At 37.3% G+C, this 21,265-nt stretch overlaps 4 protein-coding genes across 5 annotated transcripts; all 4 read right to left on the bottom strand.

Annotated features, from left to right (window-relative positions):
• Window positions 218–4,739, bottom strand: LOC18785816. The gene is made up of 8 exons (XM_007218686.2): window positions 4,465–4,739; window positions 4,139–4,385; window positions 3,558–3,632; window positions 2,789–3,340; window positions 1,909–1,991; window positions 1,540–1,786; window positions 1,137–1,211; window positions 218–917 (listed from the first exon to the last, which is right to left on the bottom strand). Exons 1-8 carry the CDS (start codon window positions 4,482–4,484, stop codon window positions 363–365), a joined length of 1,854 nt encoding a protein of 617 aa, XP_007218748.2. The 5' UTR covers window positions 4,485–4,739; the 3' UTR covers window positions 218–362.
• Window positions 5,543–8,353, bottom strand: LOC18787069 ((+)-neomenthol dehydrogenase). Its single transcript, XM_007219205.2, has 4 exons — window positions 8,152–8,353; window positions 7,807–8,053; window positions 6,421–6,495; window positions 5,543–6,231 (listed from the first exon to the last, which is right to left on the bottom strand). The coding sequence occupies exons 1-4, from the start codon at window positions 8,169–8,171 to the stop codon at window positions 5,677–5,679; spliced, it is 897 nt and encodes a 298-aa protein (XP_007219267.1). The 5' UTR covers window positions 8,172–8,353; the 3' UTR covers window positions 5,543–5,676.
• On the bottom strand, window positions 9,824–17,206 carry LOC18785307. The gene is made up of 8 exons (XM_007220466.2): window positions 16,932–17,206; window positions 13,710–13,956; window positions 13,139–13,213; window positions 12,370–12,921; window positions 11,490–11,572; window positions 11,121–11,367; window positions 10,718–10,792; window positions 9,824–10,498 (listed from the first exon to the last, which is right to left on the bottom strand). The coding sequence occupies exons 1-8, from the start codon at window positions 16,949–16,951 to the stop codon at window positions 9,944–9,946; spliced, it is 1,854 nt and encodes a 617-aa protein (XP_007220528.2). The 5' UTR covers window positions 16,952–17,206; the 3' UTR covers window positions 9,824–9,943.
• Window positions 17,964–20,404, bottom strand: LOC18785310 ((+)-neomenthol dehydrogenase). 2 transcript variants are annotated; one of them, XM_007219185.2, is made up of 4 exons: window positions 19,904–20,401; window positions 19,547–19,793; window positions 18,885–18,959; window positions 17,964–18,698 (listed from the first exon to the last, which is right to left on the bottom strand). In XM_007219185.2, exons 1-4 carry the CDS (start codon window positions 19,921–19,923, stop codon window positions 18,144–18,146), a joined length of 897 nt encoding a protein of 298 aa, XP_007219247.1. In that variant the 5' UTR covers window positions 19,924–20,401; the 3' UTR covers window positions 17,964–18,143. The 2 variants fall into 2 exon arrangements, with proteins under 2 accessions (XP_007219247.1, XP_020413924.1); XM_020558335.1 differs by lacking the exon at window positions 18,885–18,959 and having other exon boundaries at window positions 19,904–20,404.

The following is a 21,265-nucleotide window of genomic DNA, read 5'->3' as shown; positions in this document are numbered from 1 at the left end:
TATCCATAACAAAATATACCAAAATGTTATTGATAGTATCGATCAAAGAATGGATATCAATCATATAGAATTTCTGGTTGAATAATAATGTAAATGATAATATGAGTTCAACAGCCAGTTGATAAGTAGAAATGTAAACAAGCAATGTATTAGATCCTTCAATCAATTCCATATGTGGAAGATAATTTCACAAAGATGCAATCATACAAGACTATTGTATGTTGTCCTCGAGTCATATTGAATGTAGAAAGAACTTAAAAGGGATCTGGTGCTGGGTCCAAATACACTTTGTTACATTAGAAATTCAAGATTCTGCCAAATAAATGACATGTATTTAATTTGCATAAACGGATCATCTTCAATTAAAAATCTGACACTTCGTACTCAACAAAGAAGGAGCCAGAAGGGCCATCATTGGGCAGCAATGCTAACTTCATAACCCTTGCAGCCCCTTCTTCGACAGGTAGGACACCGACATTGTAGTTTATATCTGTTTTGACAAAGCCAGGGCATAACGAATTGATACGAAAAGTGGGGTACTTCTTTGCTAGAATCCTAGTATATGCGTTCAGTGCAGCTTTTGAGACTATATAGGCTGACAAAGAAGAAGGAAAGCCCTTACTTTCAAGTGAACCCTCCTTGAAGGCTTTTAAAAGCTCAGTCAGTACCTCATCTAGTCTCTCTTCTGTTAGGTTTTCTGCATCAGTAAAAACTACTTTAGCCCAACCGCTCGGTATGTTGTTTAACTTCCCCATGAAAGACGAAACATTAACAATTCTCGGTGAATCGGATAACTGGAGGAGTGGGATAAGTGCTTCAGCTGTTCTTTTAGCACCATAATAGTTTATCTGCAAGCATTCTTCTGCCAACTCATAAGTTTCAGTACTTAGTTTACTCCAATCAACTTCTCCTCTTCCCTGCATCAGTAAGAACAAACTTATTACGGTGGCTATTGCCAACTACTTACACACCCACCCGAATCATACCAGCCTGGTGATGTTACACAGATCATTTCCCCTACTAATTGCCATAGCATTAAGCCAAACCACAGATCAATTTAAATTTTCACATTAAACACATACATTAAAGCTTTAAGTTTTTGGTAGCTATTGATAAGAATTATCTGAAAGACTTACAAAGGCACCAGACTCTACTACAGCTCTAAAGGCATCAGGATCCGCTGTGCTTCCACCAATCCCTGCATTGTTCACCTGTGCAGAGTCCAACTGTTTCACTACTTGTTTTACTTTTGCAAACAAAAGCAAAGAAAAAAACATCTACAAGATGGAATTAAAAGAAAGTTGGTAGATGCTTTGATTACTTGGATAAACTATCTGCTATAACCAACCAGTGCTCTTCAAAGAAGGCCAATAAGTATGCTACTTTGTCACACCACTTAATTCCAGTCACTGATCTTTCATATAGTTAGAGTTAGATTTAGACTTCAAAGTAAAATCTTCCACAACTGGAAGTGGACACAATAAGCATGATATAGATCACTCAATTTTACATTAACCCTGTAGCTATGATCATACATACCAAGATATCGAGTTTCCCAAACTGGGTTTTGATGAAGTCTGCCAAAGGAGCAAGACTAGCAGGGTTAGCCACATCAAGTTGATGAAAAACCACTTGACCTGAGAGGCCAGATTCTTTGAATTTCTCAACAGCTTCAAGACCCCTCTTCTCATCTCTGGCAGTTAAGACTACAGTGAATCCTTTTGAGGCCAACTGCCTGACAGTTTCCAATCCTATGCCTTTGTTTGCCCCAGTAACAACTGCATACCTGGAAAAACAAAAGAAGAAACACCAATTTCATAACAAAAATAGGAAAGCAAAAAGGAAACAAAAACAAGAGTGAGAAATTGTTATAGAAGTAATCAAAGGGTATGGACTCTAAGGTGCCACCTCTTTCTTGCTTCTGCCATTGCTGATTCGTTTATGGGATCGTCTGTCTGTGGGAAAACCTTTGCACATTTCAAGTTTGATATTCAAATAAATAATAATAAGAGCAAGAAAATTGTTAAGACTCGTTTGTTCCTATACTGGAGGGAGGATGCTTGCGTCGAATGTTTCCTAGAAGTAATCTGATGGGAAAACAACATTTGTTTGGATTTTTCTTTTAAGAATTAAGGAAAAGAATGGGGGTGGTGACGCAAGTGCTCCCATTGTTTAAGCATTTTGGTGGTGGTGGCAGAGCAGAGAGAGCTTAACTCAACCATCAACCACATGCCAAGGCTGAAGCAGTTTCGTCGGCAAGATTGGTGAATTTAACCGCTCCAAAATTACATAATTGTTAACGAGACCTATGTTGTCTTTTTGTTTTTTTAAACAATTGACTGCAGAAGGTGTCAATATTATTCTCTGACATATGTCACAAAATATACCTAAATGTTATCAATATACCATCAATAATATCGATCAAAGGATGAACATGAATCACATAGAATTTCTGACTGAATAACAATGCAAATGATAACATGAGTTCAAGAGGCAGATGAATAGTAGAAATGTAAACAAACAATGCACCAGATGCTTCAATCAATTCCAGATGTGGGAGATAATTTCATAAAGATGCAATCATAGAGGACTATTAGATAGAGAATGTTGCACAATTAAATATGGCTACAACAATAAGCATCATATATGCCATCCTCTTATTGAATGTAGAAAGAACATAAAAAGGATCCGCTGCTGGTTCCAAATATACTTAAATTACATCAAAGTTCAAGATGCTGCCCAACAAGTGACATGTATTAAATTTGCATAAATGGATCATCTTCAATCAAAGATCTGACACTTCATACTGAACAAAGAAGGAACCAGAAGGGCCATCATTGGGCAGCAATGCTATACTCACAACCCTGGCACCACCTTCTTCGACAGGCAAGACGCCGGCATTGGAGTTTAGATCTGTTTTGACAAAGCCGGGGCATACCGAATTGATACGAATATCGGGGTACTTCTTTGCTAGAATCCTTGTATAAGCGTTTAGTGCAGCTTTTGAGACTATATAGGCAGACAAAGAAGAAGGCCAGCCCTTACTTTCAAGTGAACCCTCCTTGAAGGCTTTTAGAAGCTCAGTCAGTACCTCAACTACTCCCTCTTCTGTTAGGTTATCAGCATCAGTAAAAACTCCTTTAGCCCAATCACTAGGTATGTTCTTTAACTTCCCCAAGGAAGAGGAAACATTAACAATTCTCGGTGAGTCAGATAACTGGAGGAGTGGGATAAGTGCTTCAGCCGTTTTTTTAGCACCATAGTAGTTTATTTGCAAGCATTCTTCTGCCAACTCATAAGTTTCTATCTTTAATTTATTCCAATCAACTTCTCCTCTTTCCTGCATCAGTAAGAACAAACTTATTATGGTGGCTATTGCCAACCACTTACAACCATCCCAAACAAGAAAAATGGTGATCAAAGTTTGACATGCACATCACAATGAAAATATTTCAAGACAGAGGAAGACATCATGAGAACTTACATTCATATTAAGCACATATATTGAAGCTTTTAGTTTTTGATAGCTATTGATAAAAATTATCCAAAAGACTTACCATGGCACCAGAGTCTACTACAGCTTTAAGAGCATCACCGTCTACTTGGCGTCCACTAATCCCTGCATTGTTCACCTGTGCAGAGTCCAACTGTTTCACTATTTGGGTTCTTTTAGCAAAGAAAAGAACTGAAATTTTTTCTAGAAAATGAAATTAATTGGAAGAAGGTAGATCCTCTGATTACTTGGATAAATCTCTTTCGTTGTTACAACCAAACCAACCATAAAGGCTAATAATTGTGCCTTTCCCAAACCCCTTAACTCCAGCCTCTGATATTTCTAGGTTACTTCTAAATTGTACAGAGAGGGATCATATAGCATATATATGGAAAGAATTCCACCCAAAAAAAAAAAAAAAAAAACGAAAAAACAATGTGACAGACATAGAGTTAGATTTGACAGTAACATCTTCCACAACTGGAAGTGGTCACAATAAGCAAGCAATATATGGATCAGCCACTCAATTTTACAGTCTCTAATATAACCTTCACCTGTGTGGATATTGTGTAAGCCTAAGACTTATAATTATTTCAAAAGACAGAAACTTTTTCAAGAAACCTGCAGCTATGATCATACACATACCAAGATATCGAGTTTTCCAAACTGGGTTTTGATGAACTCTGCCAAGGAAGCAACAGTAGCAGGGTTAGCCACATCAAGTTGATGAAAAACCACTTGACCAGAGAGGCCAGATTCTTTGAGTTTCTCAACAGCTTCAAGACCCCTTTTCTCATCTCTGGCAGTTAAGACTACAGTGAATCCATTTGAGGCCAATTGCCTCACAGTTTCCAATCCTATGCCTTTGTTTGCTCCAGTAACAACTGCATACCTGAGAAAACACAAACACCAAATTCATAACACAAAAAATAGTGAGAAATTGTTATGGAAGCAGTACTTTAAAGTGCTACCTCTTTGTTACTTCTGCCATTGATAGATTCGAAACGGGACGGTCTGTGAAAATTGAGATGTGTATTAAACAGCAACAGCCTTCTTCTCTTTTATAGTGAAATGTTCTTGAAAAGCCTTTGAATTCTGGGGATTATATTAAGATAAATATTAAGAAGAAGATGAAAATTGTTGGTTCTGTTGTTCCTATTACATACTGGAGGGAGGATGCTTCTAGTGTTTTCTAGCAGTAATTGGATATTGTGGTGAAAGAGGGACCAAGACTTGTTTGGAATTTTGTTGTGAAGATTTTAAAGGAAAATAATGGGGTAGTGGTGACGCAAGTGCTCACGTTGTTGAATTTTGGTGGTGGCAGTGGCAAGCAGTTTCGCATGCAAGACTTTTCAACTTGCGCAGAAAATTTCTAATTGACTAATATATCCTAGTAGAAACATGGATATTAATTTACTTGTGACAACTTTCACCTTTTGATAGGAAAAAATCTTCGATAAAACTGCCGCACCGGTAGCACACTTAAATAAGGGTGAGAGTCCTCTGAATGTGGGTCTTAATTCCAGCCACTGATCTTTCTAGGGTACTTGGTACGTGTACACAACTGGAAGTGGACACAATAAGCATGATATATATCAGCCACTCAATTTAACATTAACCTTCTCCTGTGTTACTGGGTTAGCCACATCAAGCTAATGAAAAATCACTTGACCTGAGGAGCCAGACTCTTTGAGTTTCCCAACAACTTCAAGACCCCTCTTCTCATCTCTGGCAGTTAAGACTACAGTGAATCCTTTTGAGGCCAACTGCCTGACAGTTTCCAATCCTATGCCTTCGTTTACACAATTGACTGCAGAAGTTTGCGATTGTGCTATTACAATTTAAGTTGGATAATATTGAATAATCAATTCTTCTCAAAACTTCGTCCTTAATTAAATGATGGACTGTCAATATTATTGTCTCTAACTTAAGTCTAACAAAATATACCGAAATGTTATTGATATACTATCGATAATACCGGACATCGATCACATAGAATTTCTGACTGAATAACATTGTAAATGATAATATGAGTGCAAGAGCCAGATGAATAGTAGAAATGTAAACAATGCACTAGATCCTTCAATCAATATACATACCAAAATACTTAAAATTACATTACAGTACCAAATGTTGCCCAATAAATGACTCGTATTAAATTTGCATAAATGGATCATCTTCAATCAAAAATCTGACACTTCATTGTGAACAAAGAAGGAGCCAGTAGGGCCATCATTGGGCAGCAATGCTAACTTTACAATCCTGGCACCACCCTCTTCGACAGGCAAGACGCCGGCATTGAAGTTTATATCTGTTTTGACAAAGCCAGGGCAGACTGAATTGATACGAAAAGTGGGGTACTTCTTTCCTAGAATCCTTGTATATGCGTTCAGTGCTGCTTTTGAGACTATATAGGCAGGCATAGAAGAAGGCCAGCCCTTACTTTCAAGTGAACCCTCCTTGAAATCTTTTAGAAGCTCAGTCAGTACCTCATCTACTCTCTCTTCTGTTAGGTTTTCGGCATCAGTAAAAACTCCTCTAGCCCAATCGCTTGGTATGTTGTTTAACATCCCCATGACAGAAGAAACATTAACAATTCTCGGTGAGTCAGATAACAGGAGGAGTGGGATAAGTGCTTCAGCTGTTCTTTTAGCACCATAATAGTTTATTTGCAAGCATTCTTCTGTTAACTCGTAAGTTTCAGTCACTAGTTTACTAAAATCAACTCCTCCTCTTTCCTGTATCAGCAAAAACAAACTTATTATTATGGTGCCTATTGCCCACCACTTACACACCCACCCCAAACAAGAAAAACGTTGATTAAAGTATGCCAAACCACAGATCAGTTTAAATTCTCACTTTGGCACATACATTGAAGCTTTTAGTTTTTGATAGCTATTGATAAAAAAATTATGCAAAAGACTTACCGTGGCACCGGAGGCTACAGAAGCTTTAAAAGCATCACCATCTACTATGCTTCCAATAACCCCTGCATTGTTCACCTGTGCAGAGTCCAACTGTTTCACTATCTGTTTTCTTTTAGCAAAGAAAAGAACAGAAAATCTTTATAGAAAATGAAAGGAAAAGAAAGTTGATAGATCCTCTGATTACTCTTACAATCTCTTTGTTGTTAAAACCAAACTAACCATAAAGTCCAATGCCCTTTAAAGAAGCCCAATAATTATGCCACTTTGCCAAACCCCGTAACTCCAGCCACTGATCTTTCTAGAGTACATATAAATTGTACAGAAAGGGATCATATCATATATCAAAAGATTCCAAGAAACAAAAACAGAGTGGTAGACTGGTAGTTATGTGAAACTTGTTTTGTTCTTCAAAAAGCCTAAGACTTCTAATTATTTCAAAGATTAACTTGTTGAAGATATTACTAAGCTAGTTATTACTTGGTTTGCTATTTTCATTTTCCAATTCCATATTTCATAGCACGGACACGGATACGGATACGAGAATACGATACGACACCACACGGAGACACGATAAATTTTTAAAAATTAGGATACGATACGTCGTGAATACGGTAATTTAAATAATATATAATAATTTAAAAATAACAATATATATAATTTATAACATATTTTAAATAACTACTTTTGATATTATTACTTTTAACATACTTCCACTTGTCTTGGTTATAATATTATTACTTTTAATAAGACAAACAAAACAAAATCCTTTTGTCAAAACGATAAGACCAGCCATCACGTGGGGTGTGGGTGAAACTGTGAATATTAAACAAACAAAATCCTTTGACCAAAAAAAAAGACAAAAACAAAACAAAATCCTTTTGTCAAAAGAACAGAGAAGCACGCGTGAGAAAACAAAATGAAAATGGAGAAGAGAACCCGACGCCGCCGACAATGAAGAATGAAGAAGAAGAAATTGATGAGTAGGGGCGCCGCTGGATGAAGAAGAAAAAGGAAGATCTGGGCTTCTTAAGGACGAAGAAGAAGAATTGATGAGTGGGGGCACTGCTGGATGAAGAAGAAGAAGGAAGATCTGAAAGAAGAAGTGGAGACGTTTCCTGATACGCGTATCCTAAACATCAGATACTCGTATCTGTAATGTCAGATACGAGTATCTTTTTGTCTTTGACCGTATCCGTTTACTCGGATACGTATCCATCGGGTATCCGCACGTATTCACAGCGTATCGTATCCCCTAGCGTATCGGATACGGGATACGCACCTCAACCAGCGTATCCGTGCTTCCAACTAAATCGCATTCGGATTAAGAGTTAGATTCAAAAGACAGAAACTTTTTCAAGAAACCTGTAGCTATGATCATATACATACCAAGATATCGAGTTTCCCAAACTGGGTTTTGATGAAGTCTGCCAAAGAAGCAACAGTAGCAGGGTCAACCACATCAAGTTGATGAAAAACCACTTGACCTGAGAGGCCAGACTCTTTGAGTTTCTCAACAGCTTCAAGACCCCTCTTCTCATCTCGGGCAGTTAAGACTACGGTGAACCCATTTGAGGCCAACTGCCTTACAGTTTCCAATCCTATACCTTTGTTTGCTCCAGTAACAACCGCATACCTAAGAAAACACAAACACCAAATTCATAGAAACAAAAACAATTAAAGGGATTGGAAATCGGACAAGGAAACAAAGCATAATGAAGTCTAAAGTGCTACCTCTTTGTTGCTTCTGCCATTGATAGATTCGAAACGGGACGGTCTGTGAGAATTGAGATGTGTGTTAAACAGAAGGAGCCTTCTTTTCTTTTATAGTGAATGTTCTTGGAAAGCCTTTGACTTTTGAGGTCATATTCAAATAAATAATACGAAGAAGAAAATTTTGATTCTTTTGTTCCTATATGCTTCTAGTGTTTTCTAACATTAATTAGAAATTGTGGCGACAGAGGGACCAAATTTTGTTTTTAAGATTTTAAAGGAAAATAATGGGTTTGTGGGAGAATTTTGGTGAAGGCAGTTGCAGGGCAGTAAGCAGTTTCGCATGCAAAGACTGGTGTGGATGTGACTACTCTAATTGACTAATAATGTAAATAATAATATCCTATAGAAACATGGATCACCTTACTTTTTCATCCCCACTAGATATAAAATACATACATTAATTTACTTGTGGCAACCTTCACCTTTTGATAGGAAAAAAATCTTAAACAGGACCGCGGCACCGGTGGCACTCAAATAAGGGTGAGACCCTCTGAATGTGGGTCTTAACTCTTTGCGAGTGTGATTTCACATGCGGCTGCCCTACTCAAGAATTGAATTTTTACTTTTTTTGTGGGTGTCATTTGTATTTTTAGTTTCTCAATGTGGAAAAAACATAGAAGTATCCGTAATAAGAATTTAACTCCTTATTTTAATTTTGAAAGACAAATTGAATTTTTCCTAAAATTTATTGTAGAATTCTTCTATATTTCGGTCCTATTTATAAGCTTACATGTGGAAATGCACTAATTAAGATCTTCTAAATACCCTATATACTTTTGGGTCTTGCTCAAGTGATTTTATATTTTTGTTAGTTTTTAGTCAATGAGTAAGCCCATTATGGCGTTTGTTAGTTTGGATTTATAAAAGTACAATTGTGTCCTTACTGACAAAAAAGTGGTATAGCAAAAAACGGAAAACGTAAAAGTAACTTTTTCTTTTTTGGGTCATGAAAGTAATAATAAGTTAATAACTGGGTTTGGTGAGATATAGTGAGATATGACATCATTTGAATGGGAAAGATAGATAGAACAGCATTTGCTTGGATTTTTCTCTGTAGAATTTTCGTTAAGGAAAAGGAGAAGGTAGTGACGCAAGTGCACACGTTGACAGACCAGAGAGACCTTTCAACAACATGTTCACAAGGGCTTCCCCAATGTCTCAACTACCATTGGAGTGTATAGGCAAAAAAGTCGTAACATGCGAAGTCTTAAGCAGTTTTGCATTGAACATGACAATTGTCTTTTTCTTTATTAAACAATTGAATACAATAATATTGATGGAACGAGGGAATGAGGGATTGTTGGATAATCAATTCTTCTTTATACCTACGTCATTTCTTAATTAATGAAAGAATTGTGGATTAAGTGTTAATATAATTGTTGTCAGCATATCCATAACAAAATATACCAAAATGTTATTGATAGTATCGATCAAAAAATGGATATCAATCATATAGAATTTCTGGTTGAATAATAATGTAAATGATAATATGAGTTCAACAGCCAGTTGATAAGTAGAAATGTAAACAAGCAATGTATTAGATCCTTCAATCAATTCCATATGTGGAAGATAATTTCACAAAGATGCAATCATACAAGACTATTGTATGTTGTCCTCGAGTCATATTGAATGTAGAAAGAACTTAAAAGGGATCTGGTGCTGGGTCCAAATACACTTTGTTACATTAAAAATTCAAGATCCTGCCAAATAAATGACATGTATTTAATTTGCATAAACGGATCATCTTCAATTAAAAATCTGACACTTCGTACTCAACAAAGAAGGAGCCAGAAGGGCCATCATTGGGCAGCAATGCTAACTTCATAACCCTTGCAGCCCCTTCTTCGACAGGTAGGACACCGACATTGTAGTTTATATCTGTTTTGACAAAGCCAGGGCATAACGAATTGATACGAAAAGTGGGGTACTTCTTTGCTAGAATCCTAGTATATGCGTTCAGTGCAGCTTTTGAGACTATATAGGCTGACAAAGAAGAAGGAAAGCCCTTACTTTCAAGTGAACCCTCCTTGAAGGCTTTTAAAAGCTCAGTCAGTACCTCATCTAGTCTCTCTTCTGTTAGGTTTTCTGCATCAGTAAAAACTACTTTAGCCCAACCGCTCGGTATGTTGTTTAACTTCCCCATGAAAGACGAAACATTAACAATTCTCGGTGAATCGGATAACTGGAGGAGTGGGATAAGTGCTTCAGCTGTTCTTTTAGCACCATAATAGTTTATCTGCAAGCATTCTTCTGCCAACTCATAAGTTTCAGTACTTAGTTTACTCCAATCAACTTCTCCTCTTCCCTGCATCAGTAAGAACAAACTTATTACGGTGGCTATTGCCAACTACTTACACACCCACCCGAATCATACCAGCCTGGTGATGTTACACAGATCATTTCCCCTACTAATTGCCATAGCATTAAGCCAAACCACAGATCAATTTAAATTTTCACATTAAACACATACATTAAAGCTTTAAGTTTTTGGTAGCTATTGATAAGAATTATCTGAAAGACTTACAAAGGCACCAGACTCTACTACAGCTCTAAAGGCATCAGGATCCGCTGTGCTTCCACCAATCCCTGCATTGTTCACCTGTGCAGAGTCCAACTGTTTCACTACTTGTTTTACTTTTGCAAACAAAAGCAAAGAAAAAAACATCTACAAGATGGAATTAAAAGAAAGTTGGTAGATGCTTTGATTACTTGGATAAACTATCTGCTATAACCAACCAGTGCTCTTCAAAGAAGGCCAATAAGTATGCTACTTTGTCACACCACTTAATTCCAGTCACTGATCTTTCATATAGTTAGAGTTAGATTTAGACTTCAAAGTAAAATCTTCCACAACTGGAAGTGGACACAATAAGCATGATATAGATCACTCAATTTTACATTAACCCTGTAGCTATGATCATACATACCAAGATATCGAGTTTCCCAAACTGGGTTTTGATGAAGTCTGCCAAAGGAGCAAGACTAGCAGGGTTAGCCACATCAAGTTGATGAAAAACCACTTGACCTGAGAGGCCAGATTCTTTGAATTTCTCAACAGCTTCAAGACCCCTCTTCTCATCTCTGGCAGTTAAGACTACAGTGAATCCTTTTGAGGCCAACTGCCTGACAGTTTCCAATCCTATGCCTTTGTTTGCCCCAGTAACAACTGCATACCTGGAAAAACAAAAGAAGAAACACCAATTTCATAACAAAAATAGGAAAGCAAAAAGGAAACAAAAACAAGAGTGAGAAATTGTTATAGAAGTAATCAAAGGGTATGGACTCTAAGGTGCCACCTCTTTCTTGCTTCTGCCATTGCTGATTCGTTTATGGGATCGTCTGTCTGTGGGAAAACCTTTGCACATTTCAAGTTTGATATTCAAATAAATAATAATAAGAGCAAGAAAATTGTTAAGACTCGTTTGTTCCTATACTGGAGGGAGGATGCTTGCGTCGAATGTTTCCTAGAAGTAATCTGATGGGAAAACAACATTTGTTTGGATTTTTCTTTTAAGAATTAAGGAAAAGAATGGGGGTGGTGACGCAAGTGCTCCCATTGTTTAAGCATTTTGGTGGTGGTGGCAGAGCAGAGAGAGCTTAACTCAACCATCAACCACATGCCAAGGCTGAAGCAGTTTCGTCGGCAAGATTGGTGAATTTAACCGCTCCAAAATTACATAATTGTTAACGAGACCTATGTTGTCTTTTTGTTTTTTTAAACAATTGACTGCAGAAGGTGTCAATATTATTCTCTGACATATGTCACAAAATATACCTAAATGTTATCAATATACCATCAATAATATCGATCAAAGGATGAACATGAATCACATAGAATTTCTGACTGAATAACAATGCAAATGATAACATGAGTTCAAGAGGCAGATGAATAGTAGAAATGTAAACAAACAATGCACCAGATGCTTCAATCAATTCCAGATGTGGGAGATAATTTCATAAAGATGCAATCATAGAGGACTATTAGATAGAGAATGTTGCACAATTAAATATGGCTACAACAATAAGCATCATATATGCCATCCTCTTATTGAATGTAGAAAGAACATAAAAAGGATCCGCTGCTGGTTCCAAATATACTTAAATTACATCAAAGTTCAAGATGCTGCCCAACAAGTGACATGTATTAAATTTGCATAAATGGATCATCTTCAATCAAAGATCTGACACTTCATACTGAACAAAGAAGGAACCAGAAGGGCCATCATTGGGCAGCAATGCTATACTCACAACCCTGGCACCACCTTCTTCGACAGGCAAGACGCCGGCATTGGAGTTTAGATCTGTTTTGACAAAGCCGGGGCATACCGAATTGATACGAATATCGGGGTACTTCTTTGCTAGAATCCTTGTATAAGCGTTTAGTGCAGCTTTTGAGACTATATAGGCAGACAAAGAAGAAGGCCAGCCCTTACTTTCAAGTGAACCCTCCTTGAAGGCTTTTAGAAGCTCAGTCAGTACCTCAACTACTCCCTCTTCTGTTAGGTTATCAGCATCAGTAAAAACTCCTTTAGCCCAATCACTAGGTATGTTCTTTAACTTCCCCAAGGAAGAGGAAACATTAACAATTCTCGGTGAGTCAGATAACTGGAGGAGTGGGATAAGTGCTTCAGCCGTTTTTTTAGCACCATAGTAGTTTATTTGCAAGCATTCTTCTGCCAACTCATAAGTTTCTATCTTTAATTTACTCCAATCAACTTCTCCTCTTTCCTGCATCAGTAAGAACAAACTTATTATGGTGGCTATTGCCAACCACTTACAACCATCCCAAACAAGAAAAATGGTGATCAAAGTTTGACATGCACATCACAATGAAAATATTTCAAGACAGAGGAAGACATCATGAGAACTTACATTCATATTAAGCACATACATTGAAGCTTTTAGTTTTTGATAGCTATTGATAAAAATTATCCAAAAGACTTACCATGGCACCAGAGTCTACTACAGCTTTAAGAGCATCACCGTCTACTTGGCGTCCACTAATCCCTGCATTGTTCACCTGTGCAGAGTCCAACTGTTTCACTATTTGGGTTCTTTTAGCAAAGAAAAGAACTGAAATTTTTTCTAGAAATTGAAATTAATTGGAAGAAGGTAGATCCTCTGATTACTTGGATAAATCTCTTTTGTTGTTACAACCAAACCAACCACAAGGGCCAACAATTATGCCTTTCCCAAACCCCTTAACTCCAGCCACTGATCTTTCTAGGGTACTTGTAAATTGTTCAGAGAGGGATCATATAGCATATATATGGAAAGAATTCCACACCAAAAAAAAACCGAAAAAACAATGTGACAGACATAGAGTCAGATTTGATAGTAAAATCTTCCACGACTGGAAGTGGTCACAATAAGCAAGCAATATATGGATCAGCCACTCAATTTTACAGTCTCTAATATAACCTTCACCTGTGTGGATATTGTGTACGCCTAAGACATAATTATTTCAAAAGACAGAAACTTTTTCAAGAAACCTGCAGCTATGATCATACACATACCAAGATATCGAGTTTTCCAAACTGGGTTTTGATGAACTCTGCCAAGGAAGCAACAGTAGCAGGGTTAGCCACATCAAGTTGATGAAAAACCACTTGACGTGAGAGGCCAGATTCTTTGAGTTTCTCAACAGCTTCAAGACCCCTTTTCTCATCTCTGGCAGTTAAGACTACAGTGAATCCATTTGAGGCCAATTGCCTCACAGTTTCCAATCCTATGCCTTTGTTTGCTCCAGTAACAACTGCATACCTGAGAAAACACAAACACCAAATTCATAACACAAAAAATAGTGAGAAATTGTTATGGAAGCAGTACTTCAAAGCATAAAGGACTTTAAAGTGCTACCTCTTTGTTGCTTCTGCCATTGATATATTCGAAACGGGACGGTCTGTGAGAATTGAGATTAATTAAAAATAAGGAAGGAGCCTTCTTTTGTTTTATAGTGTAATGTTCTTGGAAAGCCTTTGAATTTTGAGGTCTATATTCAAATAAATAATAATGAGAAGAAGAAATTTTTTGATTCGTTTGTTCCTATATAAATACTGGATTGAGGATGCTTCTAACGTTTTCTAGAAGGAAAAGAATGGGGGTGGTGAGTACGGATTAAGAGGAATTGAATTGAGGATGAGTTAGATTAAGGAGAATTAGAATCCGTATTCTTATTGAAGTTGTTTGCTAAATTATATGGATTGAGGAGAGTTAGATTCCAAATTCCTATTAAAGTTGTTTACTAAACCATATGAAATTGAGGTAGGAGTTGTACTAATTACTAAAATGTCCTCATTGTCGAGTTAAAATAGATAACAAATTTGGAAATTTTAAAATTGTATGAAGATATAATGAGTAAAAAAGATGAATTTCTAATAAGTTAGTTCTCCTGAAATTAAAATACCACATCCCACTCAAAAATTGAATTCCCCTCAAATCAAGAATTCAATTTCTAATTTTGTGTAGACCCTACTTACTTTTTCTGATTGACTGGTAAGGTAAATAATAATATCATGTTGAAACATGGATCTCATAATGACTGGTAGCACACTCAAAAAAGGGTGAGACCCCCTAATGTTGTTGTAAGATGATAAAGTGAAGCCCACATGTTGGAAGGGAATCTCCATACACCTTCTTGGAGTCTTCTATTTACCGAATTGTTAGCCAAGGCTTTGCCTATAAAACTATAGCTTCATTCTCATTTGTAGATATAGAAGAAAATCTCAATGAAAATAACGGAAGAGCATTCCTGTCGCTATTTGAATTCTCTAAATTCTCTCTTCAATTTCTTTAGTTTTATAACAAATGTGACTTTTTCGGCCTTTATTTGGGAGTGTTGTCTCTCCTCTCTAAACGCAAGAAACTTGCATACATCACAAGATTCTATAGGAAGGAACAAGGAGTAGTCACCCCAGGACAGCTAAGTCTTTCCCCAAAAACCAAAGGGGAAGGTCAAGTCAGCTGAGAGCTTCCTGTGAGGCCAGAAACACCTGAACTTTTCTATTCTTTTTTGGGGTGCAGTTTCTTTTGTTATTTAAACATTGTGCTTTGGTGAAATTTTACCTAGATAAAAAGCATCATATACATGCCATCCTCGTATTGAATGTAGAAAGAACCAAAAAAGAATCTGCTGGTGTCCAAAATACTTAAAATTACATTACAGTACAAGAAGTTGCCCAATAGGTGACATGTATTAAATATGCATGAATGGATCATCTTCAATCAAAGATCCGACACTTCATTCTGAACAAAGAAGGAGCCAGTAGGGCCATCATTGGGCAGCAATGCTAACTTCACAACCCTGGCACCACCTTCTTCGACAGGCAAGAGGCCGGCATTGAAGTTCATATCTGTTTTGACATAGCCAGGGCAGACTGAATTGATACGAAAATTGGGGTACTTCTTTGCTAGAATCCTTGTATATGCGTTCAGTGCTGCTTTTGAGACTATATAGGCAGGCATAGAAGAAGGCCAGCCCTTACTTTCAAGTGAACCCTCCTTGAAATCTTTTAGAAGCTCAGTCAGTACCTCATCTACTCTCTCTTCTGTTAGGTTTTCGGCATCAGTAAAAACTCCTCTAGCCCAATCGCTTGGTATGTTGTTTAACATCCCCAAGCCAGCAGAAACATTAACAATTCTCGGTGAGTCAGAAAACTGGAGGAGTGGGATAAGTGCTTCAGCTGTTCTTTTAGCACCATAATAGTTTATTTGCAAGCATTCTTCTGTTAACTCATAAGTTTCAGTCACTAGTTTACTCAAATCAACTTCTCCTCTTGCCTGTATCAGCAAAAGCAAACTTATTATTATGGTGCCTATTGCCCACCACTTGCACAACACTCCAAACAAGAAAAATGTTGATTAAAGTTTGCCAAACCACAAATCATTTTAAATTCTCACTTTGGCATATAGATTGAAGCTTTTAGTTTTTGATAGCTATTGATAAAATTATGCAAAAGACTTACCATGGCACCAGAGGCTACAGCAGCTTTAGAAGCATCAACATCTATTATGCTTCCAAAAATTCCTGCATTGTTCACCTGTGCAGAGTCCAACTGTTTCACTATCTGTTTTCTTTTAGCAAAGAAAAGAACATAATTTTTTTCTATAGAAAATGAAATGAAAAGAAAGTTGATAGATCCTCTGATTACTTGGATAATCTCTTTGTTTTACAACCAAACCAACCATGCTACTTTTCCAAACCCCTTAACTCCAGCCACTGATCTTTATAGGGTACTTGTAAATTGTACAGAAAGGGATCACATCATATATGAAAGGATTCCAAGAAACAAATGTAGATGGTTTGCTATTTTTATTCTCCAATTCCGTCAACAAAATCGCATTTGGATTAAGAGTTGGATTCAAAAGACAGAAACTTTTTCAAGAAACCTGCAGCTATGATCATATACATACCAAGATATCCAGTTTCCCAAACTGGGTTTTGATGAAGTCTGCCAAGGAAGCAACACTAGCAGGGTTAGCTACATCAAGTTGATGAAAAACCACTTGACCAGAGAGGCCAGACTCTTTGAGTTTCTCAACAGCTTCAAGACCCCTCTTGCCATCTCTGGCAGTCAAGACTACAATAAATCCATTTGAGGCCAACTGCCTGACAGTTTCCAATCCTACGCCTTTGTTTGCTCCAGTAACAATTGCATACCTGAGAAAACAAAAAACACCAAATTCAGAACACAAAAATAGTGAGAAATTGTTATGAAAGCAGTACTTTAAAGTGCTACCTCTTTGTTACTTCTGCCATTGATAGATTCGAAACGGGACGGTCTGGGAAAATTGAGATGTGTATTAAACAGCAACAGCCTTCTTCTCTTTTATAGTGAAATGTTCTTGAAAAGCCTTTGAATTCTGGGGATTATATTAAGATAAATATTAAGAAGAAGATGAAAATTGTTGGTTCTGTTGTTCCTATTACATACTGGAGGGAGGATGCTTCTAGTGTTTTCTAGCAGTAATTGGATATTGTGGTGAAAGAGGGACCAAGACTTGTTTGGAATTTTGTTGTGAAGATTTTAAAGGAAAATAATGGGGTAGTGGTGACGCAAGTGCTCACGTTGTTGAATTTTGGTGGTGGCAGTGGCAAGCAGTTTCGCATGCAAGACTTTTCAACTTGCGCAGAAAATTTCTAATTGACTAATATATCCTAGTAGAAACATGGATATTAATTTACTTGTGACAACTTTCACCTTTTGATAGGAAAAAATCTTCGATAAAACTGCCGCACCGGTAGCACACTTAAATAAGGGTGAGAGTCCTCTGAATGTGGGTCTTAATTCCAGCCACTGATCTTTCTAGGGTACTTGGTACGTGTACACAACTGGAAGTGGACACAATAAGCATGATATATATCAGCCACTCAATTTAACATTAACCTTCTCCTGTGTTACTGGGTTAGCCACATCAAGCTAATGAAAAATCACTTGACCTGAGGAGCCAGACTCTTTGAGTTTCCCAACAACTTCAAGACCCCTCTTCTCATCTCTGGCAGTTAAGACTACAGTGAATCCTTTTGAGGCCAACTGCCTGACAGTTTCCAATCCTATGCCTTCGTTTACACAATTGACTGCAGAAGTTTGCGATTGTGCTATTACAATTTAAGTTGGATAATATTGAATAATCAATTCTTCTCAAAACTTCGTCCTTAATTAAATGATGGACTGTCAATATTATTGTCTCTAACTTAAGTCTAACAAAATATACCGAAATGTTATTGATATACTATCGATAATACCGGACATCGATCACATAGAATTTCTGACTGAATAACATTGTAAATGATAATATGAGTCCAAGAGCCAGATGAATAGTAGAAATGTAAACAATGCACTAGATCCTTCAATCAATATACATACCAAAATACTTAAAATTACATTACAGTACCAAATGTTGCCCAATAAATGACTCGTATTAAATTTGCATAAATGGATCATCTTCAATCAAAAATCTGACACTTCATCGTGAACAAAGAAGGAGCCAGTAGGGCCATCATTGGGCAGCAATGCTAACTTTACAATCCTGGCACCACCCTCTTCGACAGGCAAGACGCCGGCATTGAAGTTTATATCTGTTTTGACAAAGCCAGGGCAGACTGAATTGATACGAAAAGTGGGGTACTTCTTTCCTAGAATCCTTGTATATGCGTTCAGTGCTGCTTTTGAGACTATATAGGCAGGCATAGAAGAAGGCCAGCCCTTACTTTCAAGTGAACCCTCCTTGAAATCTTTTAGAAGCTCAGTCAGTACCTTATCTACTCTCTCTTCTGTTAGGTTTTCGGCATCAGTAAAAACTCCTTTAGCCCAATCACTTGGTATCTTCTTTAACTTCCCCGAGCCAGACGAAACATTAACAATTCTCGGTGAGTCAGATAACTGGAGGAGTGGGATAAGTGCTTCAGCTGTTCTTTTAGCACCATAATAGTTTATTTGCAAGCATTTTTCTGTTAACTCATACGTTTCAGTCACTAGTTTACTCAAATCAACTTCTCCTCCTTCCTGTATCAACAAAAGCAAACTTATTATTATGATGCCTATTGCCCACCACTTACACAACACCCCAAACAAGAAAAATGTTTATTAAAGTTTGCCAAACCACAGATCAGTTTAAATTCTCACTTTGGCACATACATTGAAGCTTTTAGTTTTTGATAGCTATTGATAAAAATTATGCAAAAGACTTACCACGGCACCAGAGGCTATTACAGCTTTAAAAGCATCACCATCTAATATGCTTCCAAAAATCCCTGCATTGTTCACCTGTGCAGAGTCCAACTGTTTCACTTTCTGTTTTCTTTTAGTAAAGAAAAGAACAGATTTTTTTATTTTATAGAAAATGAAATGAAAAGTAAGTTGATAGATCCTCTGAGTACTCTGACAATCTCTTTGTTTTTACAACCATACCAACCATAAAGGCCAATGCCTTTAAAGAAGCACAATAATTATGCTACTTTGCCAAACCCCTTAATTCCAGCCACGGATCTTTCTAAGGTACTTGTAAATTGTACAGAAAGGGATCATATCATATATGAAAAGATTCCAAGAAACAAAAACAGAGTGGCAGACATAGAGTTAGATTTGAAGGTAAAATCTTCCACAACTGGTAGTTTATGTGAAACTTATTTTGTTCTTCAAAAACCCTAAGACTTCTAATTATTTCAAAGATTAACTTCTTGATGACATTTATTAAGCTAGTTAACACTTGGTTTGCTATTTTTATTCTCCAATTTCATTTGCTATATGATTCCATATTTCATCTCCTTCAATTAAATCGCGTTCGGATTAAGAGTTCAATTCAAGAGACATAAACTTTTTCAAGAAACCTGCAGCTATGATCATATACTTACCAAGATATCGAGTTTCCCAAACTGGGTTTTGATGAAGTCTGCCAAGGAAGCAACAGTAGCTGGGTTAGCCACATCAAGTTGATGAAAAACCACTTGACCTGAGAGGCCAGACTCTTTGAGTTTCTCAGCAGCTTCAAGACCCCTTTTCTCATCTCTGGCAGTTAAAACTACAGTGAATCCATTTGAGGCCAATTGCCTCACAGTTTCCAATCCTATGCCTTTGTTTGCCCCAGTAACAACTGCATACCTGGAAAAACAAAAACACCAAATTCATAACACAAAAATGGTAAGCAGAAACAATTAGAGCGAATGGAGATGTGACAAGGAACCAAAGCAGAAAGGACTCTAAAGTGCTACCTCTTTGTTGCTTCTGCCATTGATATATTCGAAATGGGAAGCCTTTGAACAGAAGGAAGAGGCCTTCTCTTCTGGAAAGCCTTTGAATTTAAAGGTCTGTATTCAAATAAATGATAAGAAGTAATCGGATTTGTTTGGATTTTTGTGTTTAAGGATGGGGAATGCTAGCATCTTTTTTCTAACTTTCTCTTTTGAATTTTCGTTCTTTTACTCACGACACATGTCACTTCCCTCTCACTTAAACTAATAATTTAATTACACAAAAGAACATTAATTGTATTTCCGTATTTACCCTTTTTTTTAAAAAAAAATAATAAACAATAAAAAAAGGGGTTTTTCAATCACCCGATCCCCACCCCAACTCGCCCTGGCCCCCTCCTCTGGGAAAACCCAGCAGTCAACACCCACAACTCATCTCTCCTCCCACCTGCGCAGCCACCCCCACCTCCCACCCCAGCCATTAATTTCATTTTCCCACCACAACCTCGACTCCTCCCCCGCCGATGAAAACCCAACAGCCACATTCATTTTCCACCCCACCCATGTTTGATCTTTATTTATTTATTTTACAATACCTCCTTCACACGTCTATCCACAAAAATATGAATACGATGATTTTGTCATCTTTTTTTTTTTTTTTTTTTTTTTTTTGTTCTTTTGCAGAAACCCAAATTTCAGGGAGGATGTACATAGAGATTGGGGAAAGGGGTGGGGGTGGGGGTGGGTGTGGTGAGAAATTGCAGGGAGGGTTGGTGAGGTATAAGTGCAGGGATGATGGAGAAGGGGGAAAAGCGACGGTGGGAGTCTTCCAAATGGTTTTGAATTTGGGTTAAGGGGAGGGAGCTGGAAATTTTTTTTCTGCAAAACGAGCAGGCTCACAAATCGTGTTAGGATTCTCAATTAAGACTCAAGAGGTGCATGTGAAGTTTCATTTGTTGACTTTGCCAAAGCGAAGGTGTCAATTTGCTTAATAAATGGAGTCCAAGTGTGAGGATGGGTCTGGGTGGAGTGGTGGGTTATGAAGATGGGTCTGGGTGTGTGAGAGAGAGAATGTGATAGTGGGAGAGAGTAATAAAAAAGTTGTAAAATTTTTGAATAAAAATATTTAATAAGGGTAAATTTGAAAAAAGAAAAGTTAGCTTGTTTGCAATATTAATGATATTGTTTTTGGAATCTCTTGGGAGTCTTCCTTAATGTGTTCTTGGAGCATTCGTGGGCTTGACATCTGGCGAATGCTCTTGTGCTTGATCCCTGTATTCATGTTAAATGGCTAGACCAATTTTGTTATTGTTGCGTGGTGTTTTCTTCGTTCTCTTCTTAATTGATCTTTGATTCTCCGCCTGTCACTAGGACTATGCTTTT

Source organism: Prunus persica, chromosome G2 (genome assembly GCF_000346465.2).
Source record: "Prunus persica cultivar Lovell chromosome G2, Prunus_persica_NCBIv2, whole genome shotgun sequence".
Lineage (NCBI taxonomy): Eukaryota > Viridiplantae > Streptophyta > Magnoliopsida > Rosales > Rosaceae > Prunus > Prunus persica.
This window is presented reverse-complemented; position numbering and strand designations above follow the sequence as displayed.